Consider the following 19,308-nt stretch of genomic DNA (forward strand, 5'->3'; position numbering starts at 1 on the left):
TCAGGCAGAAGTCAGGTGTGGGAGCAAAGCTGAAAAGACCAGGTCAATTTAGGGACTGAGGCTGCCACTCTGGGGCGCAAGTGCAAGGAAGCCGAGGGACTAGGTTGCACAGGACAGGGAGGCAGAAGCCATACCAGAGATGCAGAGAGGGGGAGGCAGGCACCCCTGGAGAGGGGCGGGTCCGGGAGGAGGATAGGAGGAAACTCTGCCTCGAGACACTTCCTTCCAGGGCTGGACCTTTGCCCTGCATTTCACTTTTGTGAAAGCAAAGTGTGTTAATTATTCAGTTGTGTCTGACTCTTTGTGATCCCATGGACTCCAGCCCATCAGGCTCCTCTGTTCACAGAATTCTCCAGGCAAGAATAATGGAGTGGGCTGCTATGCCCTACTCCAGGGGATCTTCCCAACTCAGGGATGGGACCCAGGTCTTCTGCATTGCAGGCAGTTTTTTTTTTTTTTTTTTACCGTCTGAGCCACCAGGGAAGTTGTGAAAGCAACTCTTATCTGCATTAAGAACTTTCTTCCCTTGAAGTGGCAGGCTGGCTTTCTGTGCTTTGAGGGTGCAGGAGGATGGGGCTTGCTGGGAGAAGAATATCAGGTGAGGAAGCCAGAAAGTCGGATCTACCTAGTGGGAAAGGAACAAAGATGCCGCCAAGACAGCACAAAATGCTTCTTTTTTAAATAGTTTATTCATCTGTTTGGCCAAACAGGTAATGGAAACTGAGAATAATAATTTGCTAAAAAGTTTAGGTCATGAGTACTCCTTTCCCCTAGGAAACAAAAGACTCCATGGTTACAGAGTGCACCATTGGGTTATGACAACATTTCAAAATAAGGTTTCCATTTCGATATGTAACAATGTAAACGTCAAAAATAGTAAACTCTAACCCCCTCATCCCTCTTTACAGATCTATCACAGATAGAATTTTCTGGCAGACCTATAATGTGGAAGTAAACAGCCTGGTGCTTAAAAGTTTCATAAAAAGGTTTGCAGATTCAGTAAATAATTTTTCGGTCTTAGTCAGGAAGTAAAAGCAACCAGCGATTCATCTTCTGCGGACTCTGCCTCATATACACACCGAGACCTGTGTTCTGTGACACTGGTCATCAGCTTTGCCATTTTTGTACGTACAGACATATATATATAGTATTTTGTTTGTTTCTAAAGATTTCTACATCTAAATGATAAGACGGCGCCAGTGACTTATAATGTCACCTCGCTTCACATAGGTAAAGACAAAAATTCTGTAGAAGGCACTGTAATTTCTCTTGCACGATCTTACACAGACATGTGAGGGCAAGCCAGCTGGGGCTAAGACTTAACTTCCCCTTTCTGTTACCCAGCTTGGCCTGTCCTCCTCTAATCATCACCCCCAGGTTAGCCACAGTCGACGGTTTTCCAAGTCCATTTTCCTTTTCTGCTCCAGCTCTTCATGTCCCATCTACCCACCCATCCAGAAATCCATTTATCTCAATTAATTCAGAGTGATCTTTTGGTTCATTGAAATCCCTTAAAATTAAGAGTGCAGCTCTGGTATAAAACAAAATATGACCTACCATCGCTGAGAAATAATCACAGTGTGCAATGTAATTTTCAGTTGCAAAGATTTGAAACATCTGCCCTGCCATGTCGAGAACACCTGTCATCCCAAGCAATCTAGGCAAGGATCATTTTAAGCTGCTTTACATTCATGTAAAAAGAGCGGAGAGGTTCTTCTTTTCTCTCCCGTATTGAATCAGTACCCTTAAGTGAAAGATCTGATGTGAAAAAAGTGCAAGCAAGTTGGACATGCCAATAAATACCATATAACTTACCGCAGATTACCAAAACTGTACAGGTATGTACACCTCACTGAGGTTCCCCCTGTCAGGAAGAGATTCCGAACCCCCCTCGTGAGCGGTTGCCGCAGAGTCCTAGGGCAGATGGTCAGCGGGCGAAGGAGGGCCGGGCCCTTCTGCTCTTGCTCTGAAGCCCCAAGCCCAGGTCCGCTCCACCCTCAGCCGCTTCCTCCTTCTTCCTCACTTTGAGGCGAGTGAGCAGCTTAATCAACCAGACGTCCCACTCCTCAGGCAGGAGGAGGAGGAGGAAGCCCAGGCCGATGATGATGATGGCAATTACCCGGACGCCGTTGAAAACGATCTTACTGGTGTAATGATCAACCACTGCAGGAGACAGAGAACGGAGGTTACCCAGGGGCCGACAGGCCTGGGCAATCAGGAGGTGGGGGACCCCGCCAGGCCAGGGCCTGGGGCAGCCCTTTCTGTGGGGTGGACACTGTGCTGCCTTGACCAGGTAGGCAGAGCTGCCTCTAGCAAACCCCCCTTTAGAAACGCTGGCTGGTGGGAGTGGCCGAACTGACTTGACCTGGCACCTTAGTTTGGACATCGATTTGTCTGAGAGACAAAACAAAACACGAGGGGCACTTAGAGACGTGTGTGTGTGTATACATGTGTGTGTGTGCTCAGTTGCTCAGTGCGTCTGACTCTTTGCGACCCCCCTGGACTGTAACTGTCCAGGCTCCTCTATCCATGGAATCCTCCAGGCAAGAATGCTGGAATGGATTGCCACTTCCTACTCCAGGGGATCTTCCTGACCCAGGGATCGAACCTGTGTTTCTTCCATCTCCTGCATTGGCAGGCAGGTTGTTTTTTTTTTTTTTTGACCACTAGTGCCATCTGGGAAGCCCTGTATATATACTAGTTGGCCAAAAAGTTCATTTGGGTTTCTCATATGCTCTCCTGGAAAAACCCCAGTGAATTTTCAGCCAATCCAGTATATACCAAAATTGATTGTGGCCACCTCTGGGATGCCAGGACAATTACAATGTTATTCTCTTCTTTCTATTATTGGTGCTTTTCACATTTTAAAAAGATTATTTTTATATTTTTGGCTGCACCCCACAGCATGTGGGATCCCAGCTCCCCAACCAGGGATCAAATCCTTGCCCCCTGCATTGGAAATGCAGAGTCTTAACCACTGGACTATCGGGGAAGTCCCATATTTTTATGTTCTAAAGACCAAACTCAACCTGGTTCTTTGAAAGTAATAGATACAAACTTTTACTCCACTCCAGGGTATTATTAACATGAGGCTCTAATGCCACCTATGTCATCACTGATTATGAACATTTATTAAAGGCCCAAGAAGCTCATTTCTGACCGATGAGATGAGGGAACAAAATGAGAACAGGATTCACATCAGTTCATACAAATCTGGATCATCATTCTCTTCATAACTAAAGATCAAAAGCGTTCCAAAGTTGGTTTTCTTTTCCTTTTTTTGCTTTCTTTTTCTCTTTTCTCAACTAAATCAAACAAAGCAAATTTGGAGGCAGGCCTCCACATAAAATGGTTGTCTGAGGAGGCCTTACAAATAGCTGAGAAAAGAAGAGAAGTGAGAGGCAAAGGAGGAAAGGAAAGATATACCCATCTGAATGTAGAGTTCCAAAGAATAGCAAGGAGAGATAAGAAAGCCTTCCTTAGCATATTTCCAATGCAATTTTTGCATATTTTCCAATGCAAAGAAATAGATGAAAACAATAGAATGGGAAACACTAGAGATCTCGTCAAGAAAATTAGAGATACCAAGGGAACATTTCACGCAAAGATGGGCACAATAAAAGACAGAAATGGTAAGGACCTAACAGAAGCAGAAGATATTATGAAGAAATGGCAAGAATACACAGAAGAACTGTACAAAAAAGACTTTAATGACCCAGATAACCACGATGGTGTGATCATTCACCTAGAGCCGGATATCCTGGAATGCAAAATCAAGTGGGCCTTAGGAAGCATCAGTATGAACAAAGCTAGTGGAGGTGATGGAATTCCAGGTGAACTGTTTCTAATCCTAAAAGATGATGCTGTGAAAATGCTGCACTCAATATGCCAGCAAATTAGGAAAACTCAGCAGTGGGTACAGGACTGGAAAAATTCAGTTTTCATTCCAATCCCAAAGAAAGGCAATGCCAGAGAATGCTCAAACTACTGCACAATTGCACTCATCTCACATGCTAGCAAAGTAATGCTCAAAATTCTCCAAACTAAGCTTCAACAGTATGTGAACTGAGAACTTCCAGATGTTCAAGCTGGATTTAGAAAAGGCAGAACAAGAGATCAAATTGCCAACATCCACTGGATCATAGAAAAAGCAAGAGTTCCAGAAAAACATCTGCTTTATTGACTATGCTGAAGCCTTTGACTGTGTGGATCACTGTTGTGGAAAATTCTTAAAGAGAAGGGAATACCAGACTAGCTTACCTGCCTCCTGAGAAATCTATATGCAGGTCAAGAAGCAACAGTTAGAACCAGACATGGAACAACAGACTGGTTGCAAATTGGGAAAGGAGTACATCAAGGCTGTATACTGTCACCCTGCTTATTTAACTTACATGCTGAGTACATCATGCAAAATGTTGGGCTGGATGAAGCACAAGCTTTAATCAATATTTCTGGGAGAAATATCAATAATCTCAGACATGCAGGTGATACCACCCTTATGGCAGAAAGCAAAGAGCCTCTTAATGAAAGTGAAAGAGGAGAGTGAAAAAAGCTGGTTTAAAACTCAACATTCAAAAAACTAAGATCATGGCATCTGGTCCAATCACTTCATGGCAAATAGGTGTGGAAACAATGGAAACAGAGAGTTTATTTCCTTGGGCTCTGAAATCACTGCAGATGGTGATTGCAGCCATGAAATTAAAAGACACTTGCTCCATGGAGCAACCTAGGACCTCTGACCGACCTAGACAGCATATTAAAAAGTAGAGACATTACTTTGCCAAGGTCCATTTAGTCAAAGCTATCATTTTTCCAGTAGTCATGAATGGATGTGAGACCATAAAGAAAGCTGAGCATAAAGAAGAATTGATGCTTTTGAACTGTGGTGTTGGAGAAGGCTCTTGAGAGTCCCTTGGACTGCAAGGAGATCCAACCAGTCCATCCTAAAGGAAATCAGTCCTGAATATTCATTGGAAGGACTGATGCTGAAGCTGAAACTCCAATACTTTGGCCACCTGATGCAAAGAACTGACTCCTTGGAAAACACCCTGATGCTGGGAAAGATTGAAGGCAGGAGGAGAAGGGGATGACAGAGGATGAGATGGTTGGATGGCATTGCCGACTCAATGGCCATGAGTTTGAATAAACTCTGGGAGTTGGTGATGGACAGGGAGGCCTGGCGTGCTGCAGTCCATGGGGTCACAAAGAGTCGGACACAGCTGAGCGACTGAACTGAACTGAACTCCACACAAGGGAGAATCAGATTGTTTTTTTTGAAAAACTCAGTTTGTGAAAGAGTTTCTTGTGACTTGTATGTGCAGCTTTTGAAGCCTGCCGTGCTGGCCCTCCCTCTGCATCCCCTACCCTGCCGTGTCTGCCCCACGAGGGGGCTGCTCTGTCATCCCACTTCCTGTTCCTCCAGTCCTCCTGCCCCATCCCCTTCTTCCTGCACTTCTCGCCTCCATCTAGAGGCTGGGCATAGAGGTAAAAGGCAAACCTGAGAAAAACATTTTGTTAGCAGTTCTTTTGTGGAATTAAAGCACCTCTTTTATCTTCCTCTAATTTGGAAACATTAATTTTTAATACCGGCAGAACAGCCTGTTAATTTACAAATGAAAGAAAGTGAAAGTGTTAGTTGCTCAGTCGTGTCTGACTCCTTACAACCCCATGGACGGTAGCCCACTAGGCTCCTCTGTCTATAGAGTTCTCCAGGCAAGACTACTGGAGTGAGTTGCCATTTCCTCCTCCAGAGGATCTTCCTGACCCAGGGATCAAACCCAGGTCTCCTGCATGGCAGGTGGATTCTTTACAGTGAGCCATCAGAGCCAGTCAGCCAGTCCCACGAGCTATGCTAGAGAGACTGTCAGAAAGCCCAGCAAGGGCTCTGCTCTGACAGGTTGGAGAACCACAGACTCCTCTGCTCCTCCTCCCCTGGAGAACTGACTGTTATTGCTTCCTCTGATACACTGCTGACCTTCTTACATTGCAGAGGATTCTGATTAACCTCTCACACACTGGCTGTATGATACAGTTCTTATTCTTGAAATAAGAATGCTCTGTGACTCTAAAGACACACTAAGATGCAATGGGGGTATGTTGATGAGTCATTTTTCTGAAGCCTGTGGTGTGTGGACACAGACAAGCTGGACCACTTTTCTACCAGCTCTCCAGCTGCTTAGGGGCTTCCTGCCTTTGGAAGTTCTGCCTCATAAATCATTTCATGTGGTCCTCCTATGAACCAAGGTGATGACTCAGGGACAACCTTCATTTTTAGGGGATAAGTAAGGGCCCAGAGAGGTTATGAGAGGGGAGTGGTCACCCTCCCTCTGGGCAGGTGCCAGGCCCAAGGAGTCTGGGACCAGGGTAAGACACATGTAGACCGTATGGAATGCAACGCAAGGAAGACCTCTGGAAGTTGACTGTGGTTTTACCTATGCTTCCAGGCTTATTATCACCAGACTGAACAGGATATGGGGTTGCCATTCCCTGGGAGCCTAGTCCTCTAATGGCCCAGAAGTGGGCAGGTCGGGAGATGGCTTTGGCAGGAGCTGTGCCAAGGTCAAGGGGGTGAGTGCTCTGGGAAGTGACTCACAAACAGATTCTACAGGGAGGTCGGGTATGACTTAGGGAGATTCTGGGAGGAAAACCCAAAGTTCATAGCAGCATGAGCCAGGAAAAGGAAGGAGGTGAGGGGGAGGTGATGGCGCGCTTTAGAAGAACCGACTGAGTGTGCTTGTGAGTCCCCAGTGACAAACAGAGCCGGGTCCCGAGCAGCTGGATGAAGGGCTCTCTTCTGGGACTCCGGGAGCAAGGTCTATACTTCTATAGTTGTGGACGTGTCTCTATTTCATGCCTGCCATACCCTGAGCTAACATTCTCTTCTAGAAAGCTCCTTATGAAAACTAAAAAACGTTTTTTTCTGCTACCTATTCGTCTCTACTGATTAATAATATTAATGATATTCATCTCTGATCTCCACACTGGCTCAAACAAAGATGATTTTAGACTTTCTGTACCTTGGTGTTATATGTGAAAATCAATCCACTCTGAAGAAAATACTGCATGTGTCACAAACGTCAACATTTTACCCAAGTGGTTTCTTTCTATACAGGAGGTTAAACCTGTACACTGTACCAGGCAAGCAAGAATATATGTGAGTATGTGTGTGCACGTGTGTGCTTGTGTGTGCGTTTATAAACAGATACAGAGAGCCATAGAAGTTTACCTGCATTCACAGGTACGCTGAGGACGATTCCAAGAGACATCAGAGTGGGATATGTAACAGCAATTCCAAAATTTAATACAATATTGAATGCTGAAATAAAGAATAAAAAGATAGGTGTTATGCATGACCAGCCCTGACCTTCTGTCCTTTCTGGCCTATCAACCTCAGCTTCTCTGGGAAGGCTGGAGTCTAGGTGTTTCGCTCTTTATTCTGACTTGGGTTCCTGCAAGGGCTCCAGGACTGGGGATTAGGGCCAAACATCCTGATTACTTAGGCCTCTTCTCTTCCTTGAGCTCTGAAGAAGAAGAAAGAAATTTTAAAAAGCTAACCAGTGAGAAGGCACTAGAAAAGAGGATGAGACTATCCTACTTATCTGACTAACTTTGCTTTTTTCTGTTGCTGGCAGTGATTCTGGGATGACTATGGTCAGGAGCTTTGGGATGCACATTTTAGATAGAAATGGGTGAGGCTCCTCCTTGGATGCTTCCCTGCCTAGGACCAGCCTTATAGCGATTACTGGTGGTGAGGATGATGATGATAATGAAGTAATGGGGATGGTGACACAAATAGTGATAATATTTACTGAACATCATCAGGCAGTGTTCTAAGAGCTCTGTGTGGATTATTAACCAACTCTAAGCTTGTACTGCTTGCTGCACGACAGGCCAATAATTGAAAGGTCAGTTACTGGAGCAAGGAATAACAACTTTATTCATAAAGCTGGCAAACTGAGAAGATTGTGAGTTCATGTCCCAAAGAACCATCCAGTCTGGGTTAGAATTCAGGCTCCTTTTGTACTAAAAGGGGAGAGAGTAGAGTCGAACACTTCCTGGTTCCCATCAGTCTCCAGAGAGGATGTGTTAATTTCTTCCTCTCTACAGTCATTCACAAGTAGGTCTAGTCAGGTTATTTCCTGTGAGCTAAACAAAGGTATTTTAGCTTAATGCACATTACTTGGGGAGCATTATGTATAATTTAAGCTTGTAGGCATCATCCTTTTAGTGATAAACTTGTAATAGAATACAGAAGTTTCTTCCCTATTATATTATTAATCTACCAATTTCTAACCAGCCCTATATTCAATGGAAGGACTGATGCTGAAGCCAATACTTTGGCCACCGGATGTGGAGAACCAACTCATTGGAAAAGACCCTGATTCTGGGAAGGATGGAGGGCAGAAAAAAGAGGGGGGTGACAGAGGATGAGATGGTTGGATGGCATCACTGGCTCAATGGATATGAGTTTGAACAAACTCGGGGAGACAGTGAAGGACAGGGAAGCCTGGCGTGCTGCAGTCCATGGGGTTGCAAAGAGTTGGAAATGACTTGGCGACTGAACAAGAACAAGCAGCCCTATAAGTAATGTACTGTTATTACCCTTAGCTCCTGGTTCTCTGCTCAGAGCAGCCATGACCATGGTTACTACCACAGCGACCCTAGTCCTGGAATTAGAACTAGTGTCATCATTACAAAGGCTTTCCTTTTTGCGACACAATGACCTAGAAAACCGTGAAGAACTTGAGGATAATAATAGACTTGCTTTTCTCCTTCAGGGCAAGGGTTTCTGGATCCCACTGTCAGTCCCTGCTTTCTGGGGATTCTGGCAGGGTAGTCGCCACTTACTCAATAAGAGGACTGAAAATCCACAAAGGTTTCCCCATGGAATGTCATCAAAAGAGCTCCAGTATTCCACTTTGGTAAAGTAGAGGATGACAGGAATACAGGTGATGAACAGGATGTTAAACACACCCAGAATGGAGAGAAATAAGGCGGCTTCTCCAAACTTAGCACTGCCGAGGAGGAGCTTGAACAGGACCTGCCGGAGAGAGCAGAGGAGGGGGGGTGACAGTCTGCCTTGGGCTCCAACGTGCCAGGGAGAAGCGAGTGCCCTTGGTAAGCTGGGGCTGGACCACGGGGCCAACGGCCACGTGACGGTAAATTCCACCTCACGTGGCCTTCAGTGAGGGGCAGCAGGGTTCCTCCATGCTCAGTAATGTGGCGATGGAGAGTTACTCCTCGGATACACAGAGAGCATTTTCAGGAATCATGGGTTTTCACACCACGCTTGATTCCTCCGTGCTGTATCCATGACACCACATCGCAGCCTCATGGCATTGAAGATGAGAAAGCCACATAAATTAGAAGTCACTCCAATTAGAAGTATCTGCCATGATTGCATGGGCTTCCAAGTGGTGCTAGTGGTAAAGAACCCGCCTGCCATGCAGGAGACCTAAGAGACCCGGGTTTGATCCCTGGGCTGGGAAGATCCCCAGGAGGAGGGCATGGCAACCCACTCCAGTATTCATGCCTGGAGAATCCCATGGACAGAGGAGCCTGGAGGGCTATGGTCCATAGGGTTGCAAAGAGTCAGACTTGATTGACGCGACTTATTACGCACGCAAGCCACGATTACACATTCCTTTCGGGAACCCCTAACATTCATCCCTGAACAGTTTGAAAACCACTGCCCCACCCCCTAAAAAGGGATCTGGCTACAAAGACATTTCCTATAAACCAAATGGAGAGGTTTTACAACACTCACAGCTTACCTCTGCTCCAGTCCACCACCCACATTCCAGACATGGCATGGGGTTTTAGTGGAACACTCCCGATGGATTTCTTGCCCCTGTTTGTACACATCTCAGATGCATGAAAAGCCAGGAAAGGGACAAAGGTGGCTGGAGAAGGCGGGAAGCTGAGCTCCCAGGGAAAGCAGGGCCCCGTCCAGCCTCCGTGTTAACTACATTGTTCACAGTTACAGAACTGATGGTCCAGTTTCAGCCTCTGCTTTGTTCCTCCTTCTTCCTCTTCCAGTCATTTCACATCTCTTTGGGGTATCTCTGGACATTTCTGGGCAGGAAGCATGCAAAGGGAAATGAAGTCAAGTCCTTTTACCCTTCTGCCCACCAGCCTGTCTGGATAAAGATCAGCCAGTGGAGGAGTTGGAAATGTAAGTCTAAATCAGAATATTTGTATTCGTGGTGGACGGAGTATCTATCCACTCTGCTTCCCATTAGCATGCAGCTCATTGAAGAGAGCAGAGTATTTAAGTATTTTCTGTATTTGGACAGTGGCTCTGGAGTCACGAATGGGGCTAGACTATCGCATCCTCTGGGTGAGATGTATTCCTCATGGGCTGTGTTTCTCTCTCTGAGGGCAAAGGGCAGGGAGCTGATGAAGATAAGAGGGTACAGTTGGGATTTCCCTGGTGGTCCAGTGGTTAAGACTCCGAGCTCCCAATGCAGGGTTGAGGGGTACAAGTTTGATTCCTAATCAGGGAACTAAGATATCACAAGCCTCAGGCCAAAGCCAAAAAAAAAAAAGAAAAGGTATAGTTATTTCATTTTACAAACACATAAATGTGTTCCTCCCCATGCTGGAAAAGTTCCTTTTCTTAGAACTTTCTACAGTCATTTATTTTCTCTGTCTGACTATCTGGATCCACAAAAGGCCATTAAGTCTCAAAGCTACCATGTAATTTTTCATTGAATCCACCAGGTCAGTTTTCCAACATGGAGACCAGAAAATATTTGCATTCTTGACTAGGGATCTGAAGAGAAGGGGAAGCAAAGTGGGAGAGCCGTTGAGAAGTGTGATGGAGCAGAGAGGGTGAGAGATAAGTGTGGGGGGAATCACTGTCTTCTCGAGACGTGCAGTTCGCACACACACACCTCCAATGGTTCCCAGCATTTTGTCAAAAATATTTTATAATTCCATATGATAGTAATTGTGCTTTTATTTATTTAGTCTAAAGCAATACTTGAAATGCACATGGATTCATGTTGAATCCTGGTGGCCTCAAAAACCATGTGATAAAAGATTTCAAAGCTGCAGGAGATATTTCAATTTTCATGTCTAATCTTATGGGAAATTATCTGACCAAACACAGAAGCAGGCAGTTAGGGCCCCCGATCCTTCTCTGTGTGTGGGTGCTAAGTCTCAGACCTGTCAGACTCTTTGTGACCCCATGGAATGTAGCCCACCAGGCTCCTCTGTCCATGGGATAAGGCAAGAATACTGGAGTGGGTTGCTACACCCTCCTCCAGGGGATCTTCCCTACCCAGAGATCAAACCCACATCTCTCATATCTCCTGCATCGGCAGGCTGGTTCTTTATTACTAGCATCACCTGGGAAGCCCAATCCTCCCTTGTTGGGCCAAATAAGGAATTCACTCATTGAATTCAGTTGATCCACCTATCCTTCCACCCCTTTTATCCCAAATGTTGCCAATGTATGGCCATCGATGGAAACGTCTGGAAAGCCAGAGCCAAGAGCTGCTGCACATCTCCACATTGTCAGGCTCGCTGTGCTCAGTGCTCCTCTTCAAGCACCAGCTCCAACCAAGTTTCCCTCAAAGCACCGAGCCAGCCAGGCCAGGAAAGCCCAGAGGGCCCGCTCCCTGCGCCTACCTTGTAGAGGGCGGACATGGATGCCGAGCCCACCACCAGGGCTATGCCAATGACGGAGTGGCTGTGGAAGCCATCCGCGTAGGTCATCATCACGATCCCAGCGATGGCGAGGATGGCAGCCACGATCTGGATGGAAGGAAGACAGGGCAGTCAGAGCAGTGGCGGGGAATCGGAGGGGCCCCTACGTGCCAACAGGGGTAGAAATGTCTGCAAGGGTGCCGTGGAGGGCAGCAGGGCTCCCTTTTAGTCCTTCGGAGACCATGCAAAGGCTGCTTTCCTGTCTGAATATTTGTCCCTGCTTGGAAGGGGGCACTCGGCAAAGCCTGGGGTGAACCAAGGACCGGAAACGGTTGACTGCAAGGAGCAGAGCCGCGACTCGGCATCATGTCGGGGGAGGGCCGGCCATGTGATTCCTGGGGCCGCCAGAGGCAGGTGGTCACAGTCGCAACGACAGGTTCTTCCGTCATGACTATGGCCTGTTCACGACCCCCTCTTAGCTCCTTCCCAACTTTCTGGAGGTGCCTCTCAGGATCCCGCTTTTATGTATTTCACATCTCAACACAGAGTGACCACGACCACGGATCGTAGCCCTCTTTTACACACAAGCAGTAGAACCTTCTGGAAGGGCATATGTCACTGGCCCATCAGGGCTACATACAGTGTCTTAACCCTGGCCCTGCAGTTCCTTTCCTCAGCTACTGGAGGGCCCACCACTCCAGCCCCCCGGCTCCCACCCCTGCCCCCGCCCCCAGCCCTGTTCTCCTCCAAACTCCTCAGGTGGAATAAGGACTCCAGGGATCTTTACACGTTCCTGTCGTGCAAAATCAAGTCGTCAGAGTGCACAGGAGAGAAACTTACTTGGGATAACATTTCCTAAAGGAGAAATGCTTTAGCAGTGAGTAAGTACCCGTTATAACCAGAGGTGGTCCTGGAGCTACATAAAGGTCGCTGGCTGGCAAGTTGGGGGTGGGTGGAGGCGGCTGCTGGAGGCAGAACAAACGTGGGGGGTGCAAGTTCTGACAACTGGATTTACTGGAGTTTTCTTTCTCTTACAAACTGTTCAAATGACCTCTGCTCTCTGCAAAAATATCGGGTGGCTAACATTTACTGAGTGATCAGGGAATAAGTTGTTTTCTGTACTTTCTCATTTAATCCTCAGACTAGGTAGATATTACTATTTATTTCATTTTATAGACATGGGCACTTAATCTCAGTAACTTGCTGAAAGTCATAGAGCTGGGATACACACTTCAGGTTTAACTGCAAAGTCAGTGTTTCTATATATAAATAGAAGGTAGGATTCACCTCTGAAGCCATTGCCATTTCTACTCTGCTATCTGAAGTGAGGTTTCCTGCAGGGTTGAACCGTGTTGTATTTAGGTTGGTGAAAAGCACTGTGTCAGGGCTCAGCAGTTTGAGCTGTAGTGCATTCCCCAGGCAGTGTAAAGACACACGCGCCCTCACACAGGGGCCCTCACACACCTGCCCTCACACAGGGGCCCCCGAGAGAGCAGGTGGTCATCCTTTCTTGGAGAAGTGCCAGCCCTGCTCTGTTCACCAGCTCTTTCTGGTTTAGTGCTTCCCTTTTTATCACTCATCATCATGTAATGCGTGTGTTTTGTATTCAAATGCTACGTGCACTGTGTATGGCTCTTCACTAAGACAGAAGACGAGGTACAAGAACAGTAAGGGACCACCCCCCCAGGAGAACAGGGATAAGTGAAAAAGCAGGCAAGGCAAGGGGTGTGGCTCTGCTTCAGAGGACCCACACAGTGCAAAAATGCAGCACGGGACAGTTGGACCTGGCTGGGCAGCTGGGTAAACAGAGAACCAACTAGAAAACGAAGGAAATGGGGGGGAGGGGACGGGGAAGAACACAGCTCCACTCCAGGTGACGTGGCACATCTCCAAAGGCACCTGAGTCTTTCCAAACATAAAGATTAAATTTAAGGAAGTGAAGGGGAACCAGGGTTATTCTTCCCCGAAGATTTAGAGGGCAGATTTCGGACCTCCTCATTCTCCTTTCTCTATTGATCAAATCATAAAGAGATAAAAGCTTCCATCTGAGCTGTGCTATGCAGAAGAGCTGAGGGGAGGGGCAAGAAATAGAGAGTGTGGGTGGCCACGGGCTTCCCGGTCAATATTTGCCAAGTCCAGGCCAGCGAGTTCATTCTGGCAGATGGCACGGGGACAGTGCTCACCCCCTAGCTGCTCACATCCAGAGCCTCTCCTCTTGGAGGTCCTCTCCATGAGTCATAGGTTTAAGCAACTCGATTCCAGGGCATACTGTCTGGGCATTGGCAGCTCCCTGGGACTCCCGACCCTGAACCTGGGCCCTGACCTCCATGCAGAGGGGAAGCTGGTGGTTTTCCTTGCGTCTGATATCCCAGAAAGCAGAGCAGAGTTGAAACATACACTACGGATCTCAGAGAAAGACCTGAGCATCCTTCCCCAAGCCTGAAATTCCTTTGACGATGCCAGATCTCTTTAAAAAAATAAGCGCGGAGTTCACACTTTATACTCTAAAATATCCGGCTTTTGGTTTACACGTGGAACTGTTTCCCAGCCTATTTCCTGTTGTAGGAGGAACTCTCCAGTAAGGCTGGCCCTGTGTGTTCTGTGGTTTCACACAGTCCTCATCTTCTAGATCCCAGCCTCCCTGGGGGAGAATGCTGAGTCTCAGGATGGAATAAAGTGGATATCCCTACTTCCCCTCACCCCTGCTTTCTCACCCTTTCCTGTTGCATCCCCAGTGTATCACACTGAACAAAGACTTGGGGATCCAGACATATGGCTGGCAGTGGCCTGAGACCAAGAGGAGGGGAGCCGCCATCTCTACTCTGGGAAAAATGAGCTGGAGAAGAGGAAGAAGCATGGATGGGGGAGACCCTGAGGCCAGCATGTCACCATTTAACCTCCTGATGATGGTATTGCCTGTGTGGTTATAGCCTGCCCCACCCCCAGGGCTCTGGATTCAGGGCTCCAGCAGCACCCTGATGCACCTGTACCCCCACAGCCACACTGCTCCCCATCAGATGTCAGGCCGAGAGGAACGGGGCACCATGGAAGGGATGAGGCAGGGGCAGCCCTTGGTGGAGTCTGCATGCCTCTCAGACCAGCACTGCTTCCCACTCCTGCTAGAAATGTGATGGGCTGCATGCCCTCTGCCAAACAGAGCTTCGCTTGTGATGGGTTTTAGATTTCTACAGTTTGGAGACGTTTAAAAAAGGGAAGGGACGGGATAATTTTTACGGATATTTCCCTCAGCCTTTCCCTCCCAAGTCCTGCACCGCCCTCACCGATGCCAAGAGAGCCTGGAGGAATTAGCAGACCCTCTAGTTCACCCTGCTTGTTTCAGAGGCTGGAAAGGCATCTGGACCCTGAGCCCCCCACCCCATGCTCCCCCACGCTCTGTGTGCCCTGTGCCCTTCCCCAGCTGTGCTCGGGTGGCGGAGGACAACCTCCCAAACAGAAGGTGGAGTCGAGGTCAGCGCTAGGAGTTACTGTTCAGGGGTGGCACTGAACCAAAGGCTGCAAGTGGGCAAATTCTGGAAAACATCAGCTGGGGTCAGACTGAGGTGGGACCTGCTCTTGGAAAAGGTCCAGGCTCCCCAGGACCATGCTGCTGGGGTTTGAGGCCCCTCGGATGATCCCTTAGCTGCCCTCCTTGCTGCTTCTCCAGTCTTCCTGGCTTGCACTCTAGCTGGAGTGAGTGGTTCAGAACAGCTAAGAATGCCATCTGCCCTCCCCTCCGAGATGTGGACTGCGGGTGGCATGGCCTTTATCCAGCCGCTGACCACAGCTGGGTGGGCTCTGGCTTAGGAGGGGCCGTCTCTCCTATCCCCAGCATTCTACTTGCTCTCATTCTCCCGCTGCTTTTGCTGCACCCAACTGCCTTCCTAAGTGTCTGTCAACCTCTGACACTATCACCCAAAGAAGTGGGCTGCTCCATCAAACCCCTCTATCTGAGAAGGAATAAGAAGAATAACAACAGTGAGAGAAGATAACATTTATGGGGTTTCATGTGTCAGGCATGCATCACTTTATTTTATTCTTACAACTATTCTATAAGATGAGTCCTAACGTTCTGCTTGGAGAAGGCAATGGCACCCCACTCCAGTACTCCTGCCTGGAAAATCCTATGGACAGAGGAGCCTGGTGGGCTGCAGTCCATGGGGTGGTGAAGAGTCGGACACGACTGAGCGACTTCACTTTCACTTTTCACTTTCATGCATTGGGGAAGGAAATGGCAACCCACTCCAGTGTTCTTGCCTGGAGAATCCCAGGGACGGGGGAGCCTGGTGGGCTGCCATCTATGGGGTCGCACAGAGTTGGACACGACTGAAGCGACTTAGCAGCAGCAACGTTCTGTTTTATTTTTTGGCCTCACCCCATGCATGTGGGTTCCTAGTACCCTGACCAGGGATTGTACCCCCTGCATTGGAAGGGTGGAGTCTTAACCACCAGACTGCCAAGGAAGTTGCCAACAACTGTATTTTAAAATGAGGTCATTACGGCTCAGAGACGTTAAGTAACTAGCTTAACATTCAACAGCTTATGAGAGTGGACCCAAACCCTTGTCCCTCAGCTCTAGGATTCAGCACCTCCTTGTTGTGTTATGACCCCTGAGCCTGGAAAGCCAGGACACATGTGAAAAGCATATCCAAGCGCAGAGTCAAGGGGTGACATGGGGGCCAGGTTGGGCTCCTCTCAAACACTAGCCTCTGATGCCACGTGTGGCCACAACCTCCCCAGCATTTGAAGATAAACATTTGCTCTTCCTGGTCTGTCTGCCTGACACAGACCTGCTGCTGGTTTTCCAGGAACCACAAACTCTTGTGATTTGAGTCACTGCCTTAATAATGCAGGCCCTCTATGTCGCCTGCTCCACAAACATCTGTTCTCTATGTCTGGGCGACTCTCAGGCCAGTGTGCTCAGCCATCAGGATGGAAATGAGTGTCAGTTCCCTTCAGTCCCTGGCGATGACCCAGCAGGTGGTGGTCAGCCAACCTAGCAGTCCGAGAGAAGTCTCAGAGAAGCGTGCGTGTTAGGCCTCATCCTGGGCTCAAATCTCCATCTGTTTCCCCAGGGTGACCTCTGTCATTCTGCCCAGCTGCTGGCATCTTACATATTTTTTTTTCAAGCTCTCTGAACTCCTGACAATAAGAAGAGGGTGCCCCACCTTGACTTGGAGTGGGACGATCTTAGAGGACACGTCACTTACCTCTAGGAGGGATGACAATTATCAGAGAGACCTAGGACTGCGTGGTGCTTTACAGGTTGGTAAATTCCATCCCCAGCACCGGCTCCTGGATCTTTATTTCAGTGCTGGCCTCGTGCCGAAGGCCTCGATATGAAAATCTGCTCGGTCTGCAGTGGTCAGTGCAGACCAAGCAAGTGGCCAGGATGGCAGGACCAAATCACAGCTCAGGGATGTGAGGGGGATCTTGCATAGCAATGAGGTAAAGATATGGGTGTGTCACTCTGCTTTCTGTGAGTCAGTATTTTCACACCTCCTTCTCTCAACCTCAAAAACGTTTTCTTCCCCACGATGCACAGTGAACCTTGCAGCATCTTTCCCCAGTAGTGTTCCCGTCTGGAATCTGCTTTGGACTTTTAGAGTCACACCCCGAGAGTGCTCTGCCATGCATTTTCTTGGCTCTTGGCCTCAAAAGAAAGCCACCATGGGCCCCAGCACATCTGAGCCTTCAGTATCCAGTCGGGCAGGCTGTTGGACAGATTGCTGCTGGCTGTACCTCTTGTGGAGATGTATTCTGTGGTTTATTTGCTCAAAGCTTTTCTGGGTGGCAGCTCAGTGAGCTGAGTTCTTATTCCAAAATTAACACGAAGCCTCAAAACAAATTTTCCCCCTACTGCAAGCTAAAAATACAACTCAGCAGTTGACTCACGTCCCCACTGCTGTTTGAGTAACTAGGTGGGCGTGAAGCCACCATGAAGGTGATGTCATTGTTCCCAGGACAGTGAGCCAAGGACACAAGTAGAGAGCCTGGAATCTGCCCCTTTGCGGGGTGCCAGCGGGGTTCCCTCTAATGGGACTGCTGTCCAAAAGGACTCTTAGCTTCCTGGCCTTCCTACATGTTCTGAGGGTGCAAGGAGGGGTAAGTGATGCATTCTGACTACCAGAGATCTAGCCTGGTCAAATCCTTTCTGTCTCTGTTTGTGACGAAGTGATAGTGGGGCAGTGGTAGCTTCTGGCCACCAGAGGGCGACAAGCAGAAGGCAACAGGATTCTGTCACAGGGTCTGCTCAGTTCCTTAGTCGTGTCTGACTCTGCAGCCCCATGGACTGTAGCCTGCCAGGCTCCTCTATCCATGGAATTGTCCGGACAAGAATACTGGAGTGGGTTGCCATTTTCCAAGGCTAAATGTCACCTATTCCTTTCATCCTGGGTGGACTCCTCTATCTGTAGGCTCATGTTTGATAGCACATTTATCATATTTCACATAATTGTTCTAAAATATGACTAGATAAATTTCACTCTATTTTAAGGGAATTTACTCAGTCTCAGAGGTGACAATGAGAGGTAATTCAAGGGGTATCATTTCATTCTCCCTTCCTCTGGGGTTGAAGCAAGTGAAACTATCCCTCCAAAATTTGAACTGTGCTTAAGTGGGTCTTAAGTGTGTTTAGAATTTGAACTGGGCTTCCCTGGTGGCTCAGTTGGTAAAGAATCCACCTGCAATGCAGGAGACCTGGGTTCGATCCCTGGGTTGGGAAGATCCCCTGGAGGAAGGCATGGCAACCCATTCCAGTATCCTTGCCTGGAGAATCCCCATGGACAGAGGAGCCTGGGGGGCTACAGTCCATGGGGTCGCAAAGAGTCGGACACGACTAAGCGACTTTCACTTTCTAAGTGTGTCTGGCCCACTTGGGCATTGAAGGCACCGTCCAGATAAACGGCCCACCAAGAGGGCGTGTCCACGTGGATGAGGACATTTAGTTTTAGATATCAGTGTTATGGCAGTGTTAGCTGAGGGCTCTGGGCTGCAGGGACTGTGAGAAGCAGGCTGAATACATCACCCCTTCCCTAAGGGGGACCCCAACCGGCACGCAGTTTAGGGAATGCTTGTTGAAATGCTTGAAATGAAAGGTGCTTTAATGAACGCTTGTCTAAAATGGTTCGCAAGCAAGAAGGTTTGCAAGGCACCCCAAGAGCCTGGCCCTTGGCTGGGCTCCTTTTCTGCTGCAAATCAGAAGGAGAGTGGTTAGCAGCTTAGGCTGAACGGTCCAGCACATGGAGTTAAGCAAGCCGATGGGCAGGTTTTGGCTGGCATGACTGAGTGAGGGAGGAAGACAGAGAATAAGGAACTTACCCTCACTCCCATGAACCTGTCCCTGAGAACGATCCATGAGAGCAAGAACACAAAAGCTTTGTTGCAGCAGAACAATACGGAGACATCCGTAGTGTTTATTTTCTTTATTGCATGTAAGTACAGGTAGTTTGTGAGTGTCCAAAGAACACCAAAGGGTGCTGCCTTGGTAAAAAACACCTTCAAAGTCAAGCCATTGTCTCCAAAAAATCGACAGCATTCCCTAAAACAAGGAAAGAGAGGCAGTGTTATTATATTCTTGGGTTGAGACAGATCATTTTTATTCCCCTCTACCCAGTTTTTTTTGTTTGTTTGTTTTTAGCAGATGCAGGAAGGGGTGGA

General features: G+C 48.0%; 1 protein-coding gene across 4 annotated transcripts in view; it reads right to left on the bottom strand.

Annotated features, from left to right (window-relative positions):
• Positions 1–670: 670 nt before the first annotated feature.
• Positions 671–19,308, bottom strand: part of SLC35F3 (solute carrier family 35 member F3) — a 147,689-nt gene continuing 129,051 nt past the window's right edge. The window contains exons 3-8 of one of the 4 annotated variants that reach the window (XR_015157174.1): positions 18,970–19,189; positions 11,635–11,760; positions 9,774–10,074; positions 8,848–9,040; positions 7,226–7,315; positions 671–2,163 (exon numbers count right to left, since the gene is read on the bottom strand). Coding sequence is in view for 3 of the 4 variants with exons in the window: in XM_086382895.1 (XP_086239021.1) it covers positions 1,928–2,163; positions 7,226–7,315; positions 8,848–9,040; positions 11,635–11,760; positions 18,970–19,189 (865 nt within the window). In the remaining variant the exon portion in view is untranslated. Of the gene's footprint in view, positions 2,164–7,225; positions 7,316–8,847; positions 9,041–9,773; positions 10,075–11,634; positions 11,761–18,969; positions 19,190–19,308 lie in introns of those variants that run through there. The other 3 variants (XM_086382895.1, XM_086382897.1, XM_086382898.1) reach the window with 3 other exon arrangements.

The sequence above is a fragment of the Bos grunniens genome, chromosome 28 (genome assembly GCF_055505025.1).
Source record: "Bos grunniens cultivar Pamir isolate PY7600 chromosome 28, Bosgru_T2T1.0, whole genome shotgun sequence".
Taxonomy (NCBI): Eukaryota; Metazoa; Chordata; class Mammalia; order Artiodactyla; family Bovidae; genus Bos; species Bos grunniens.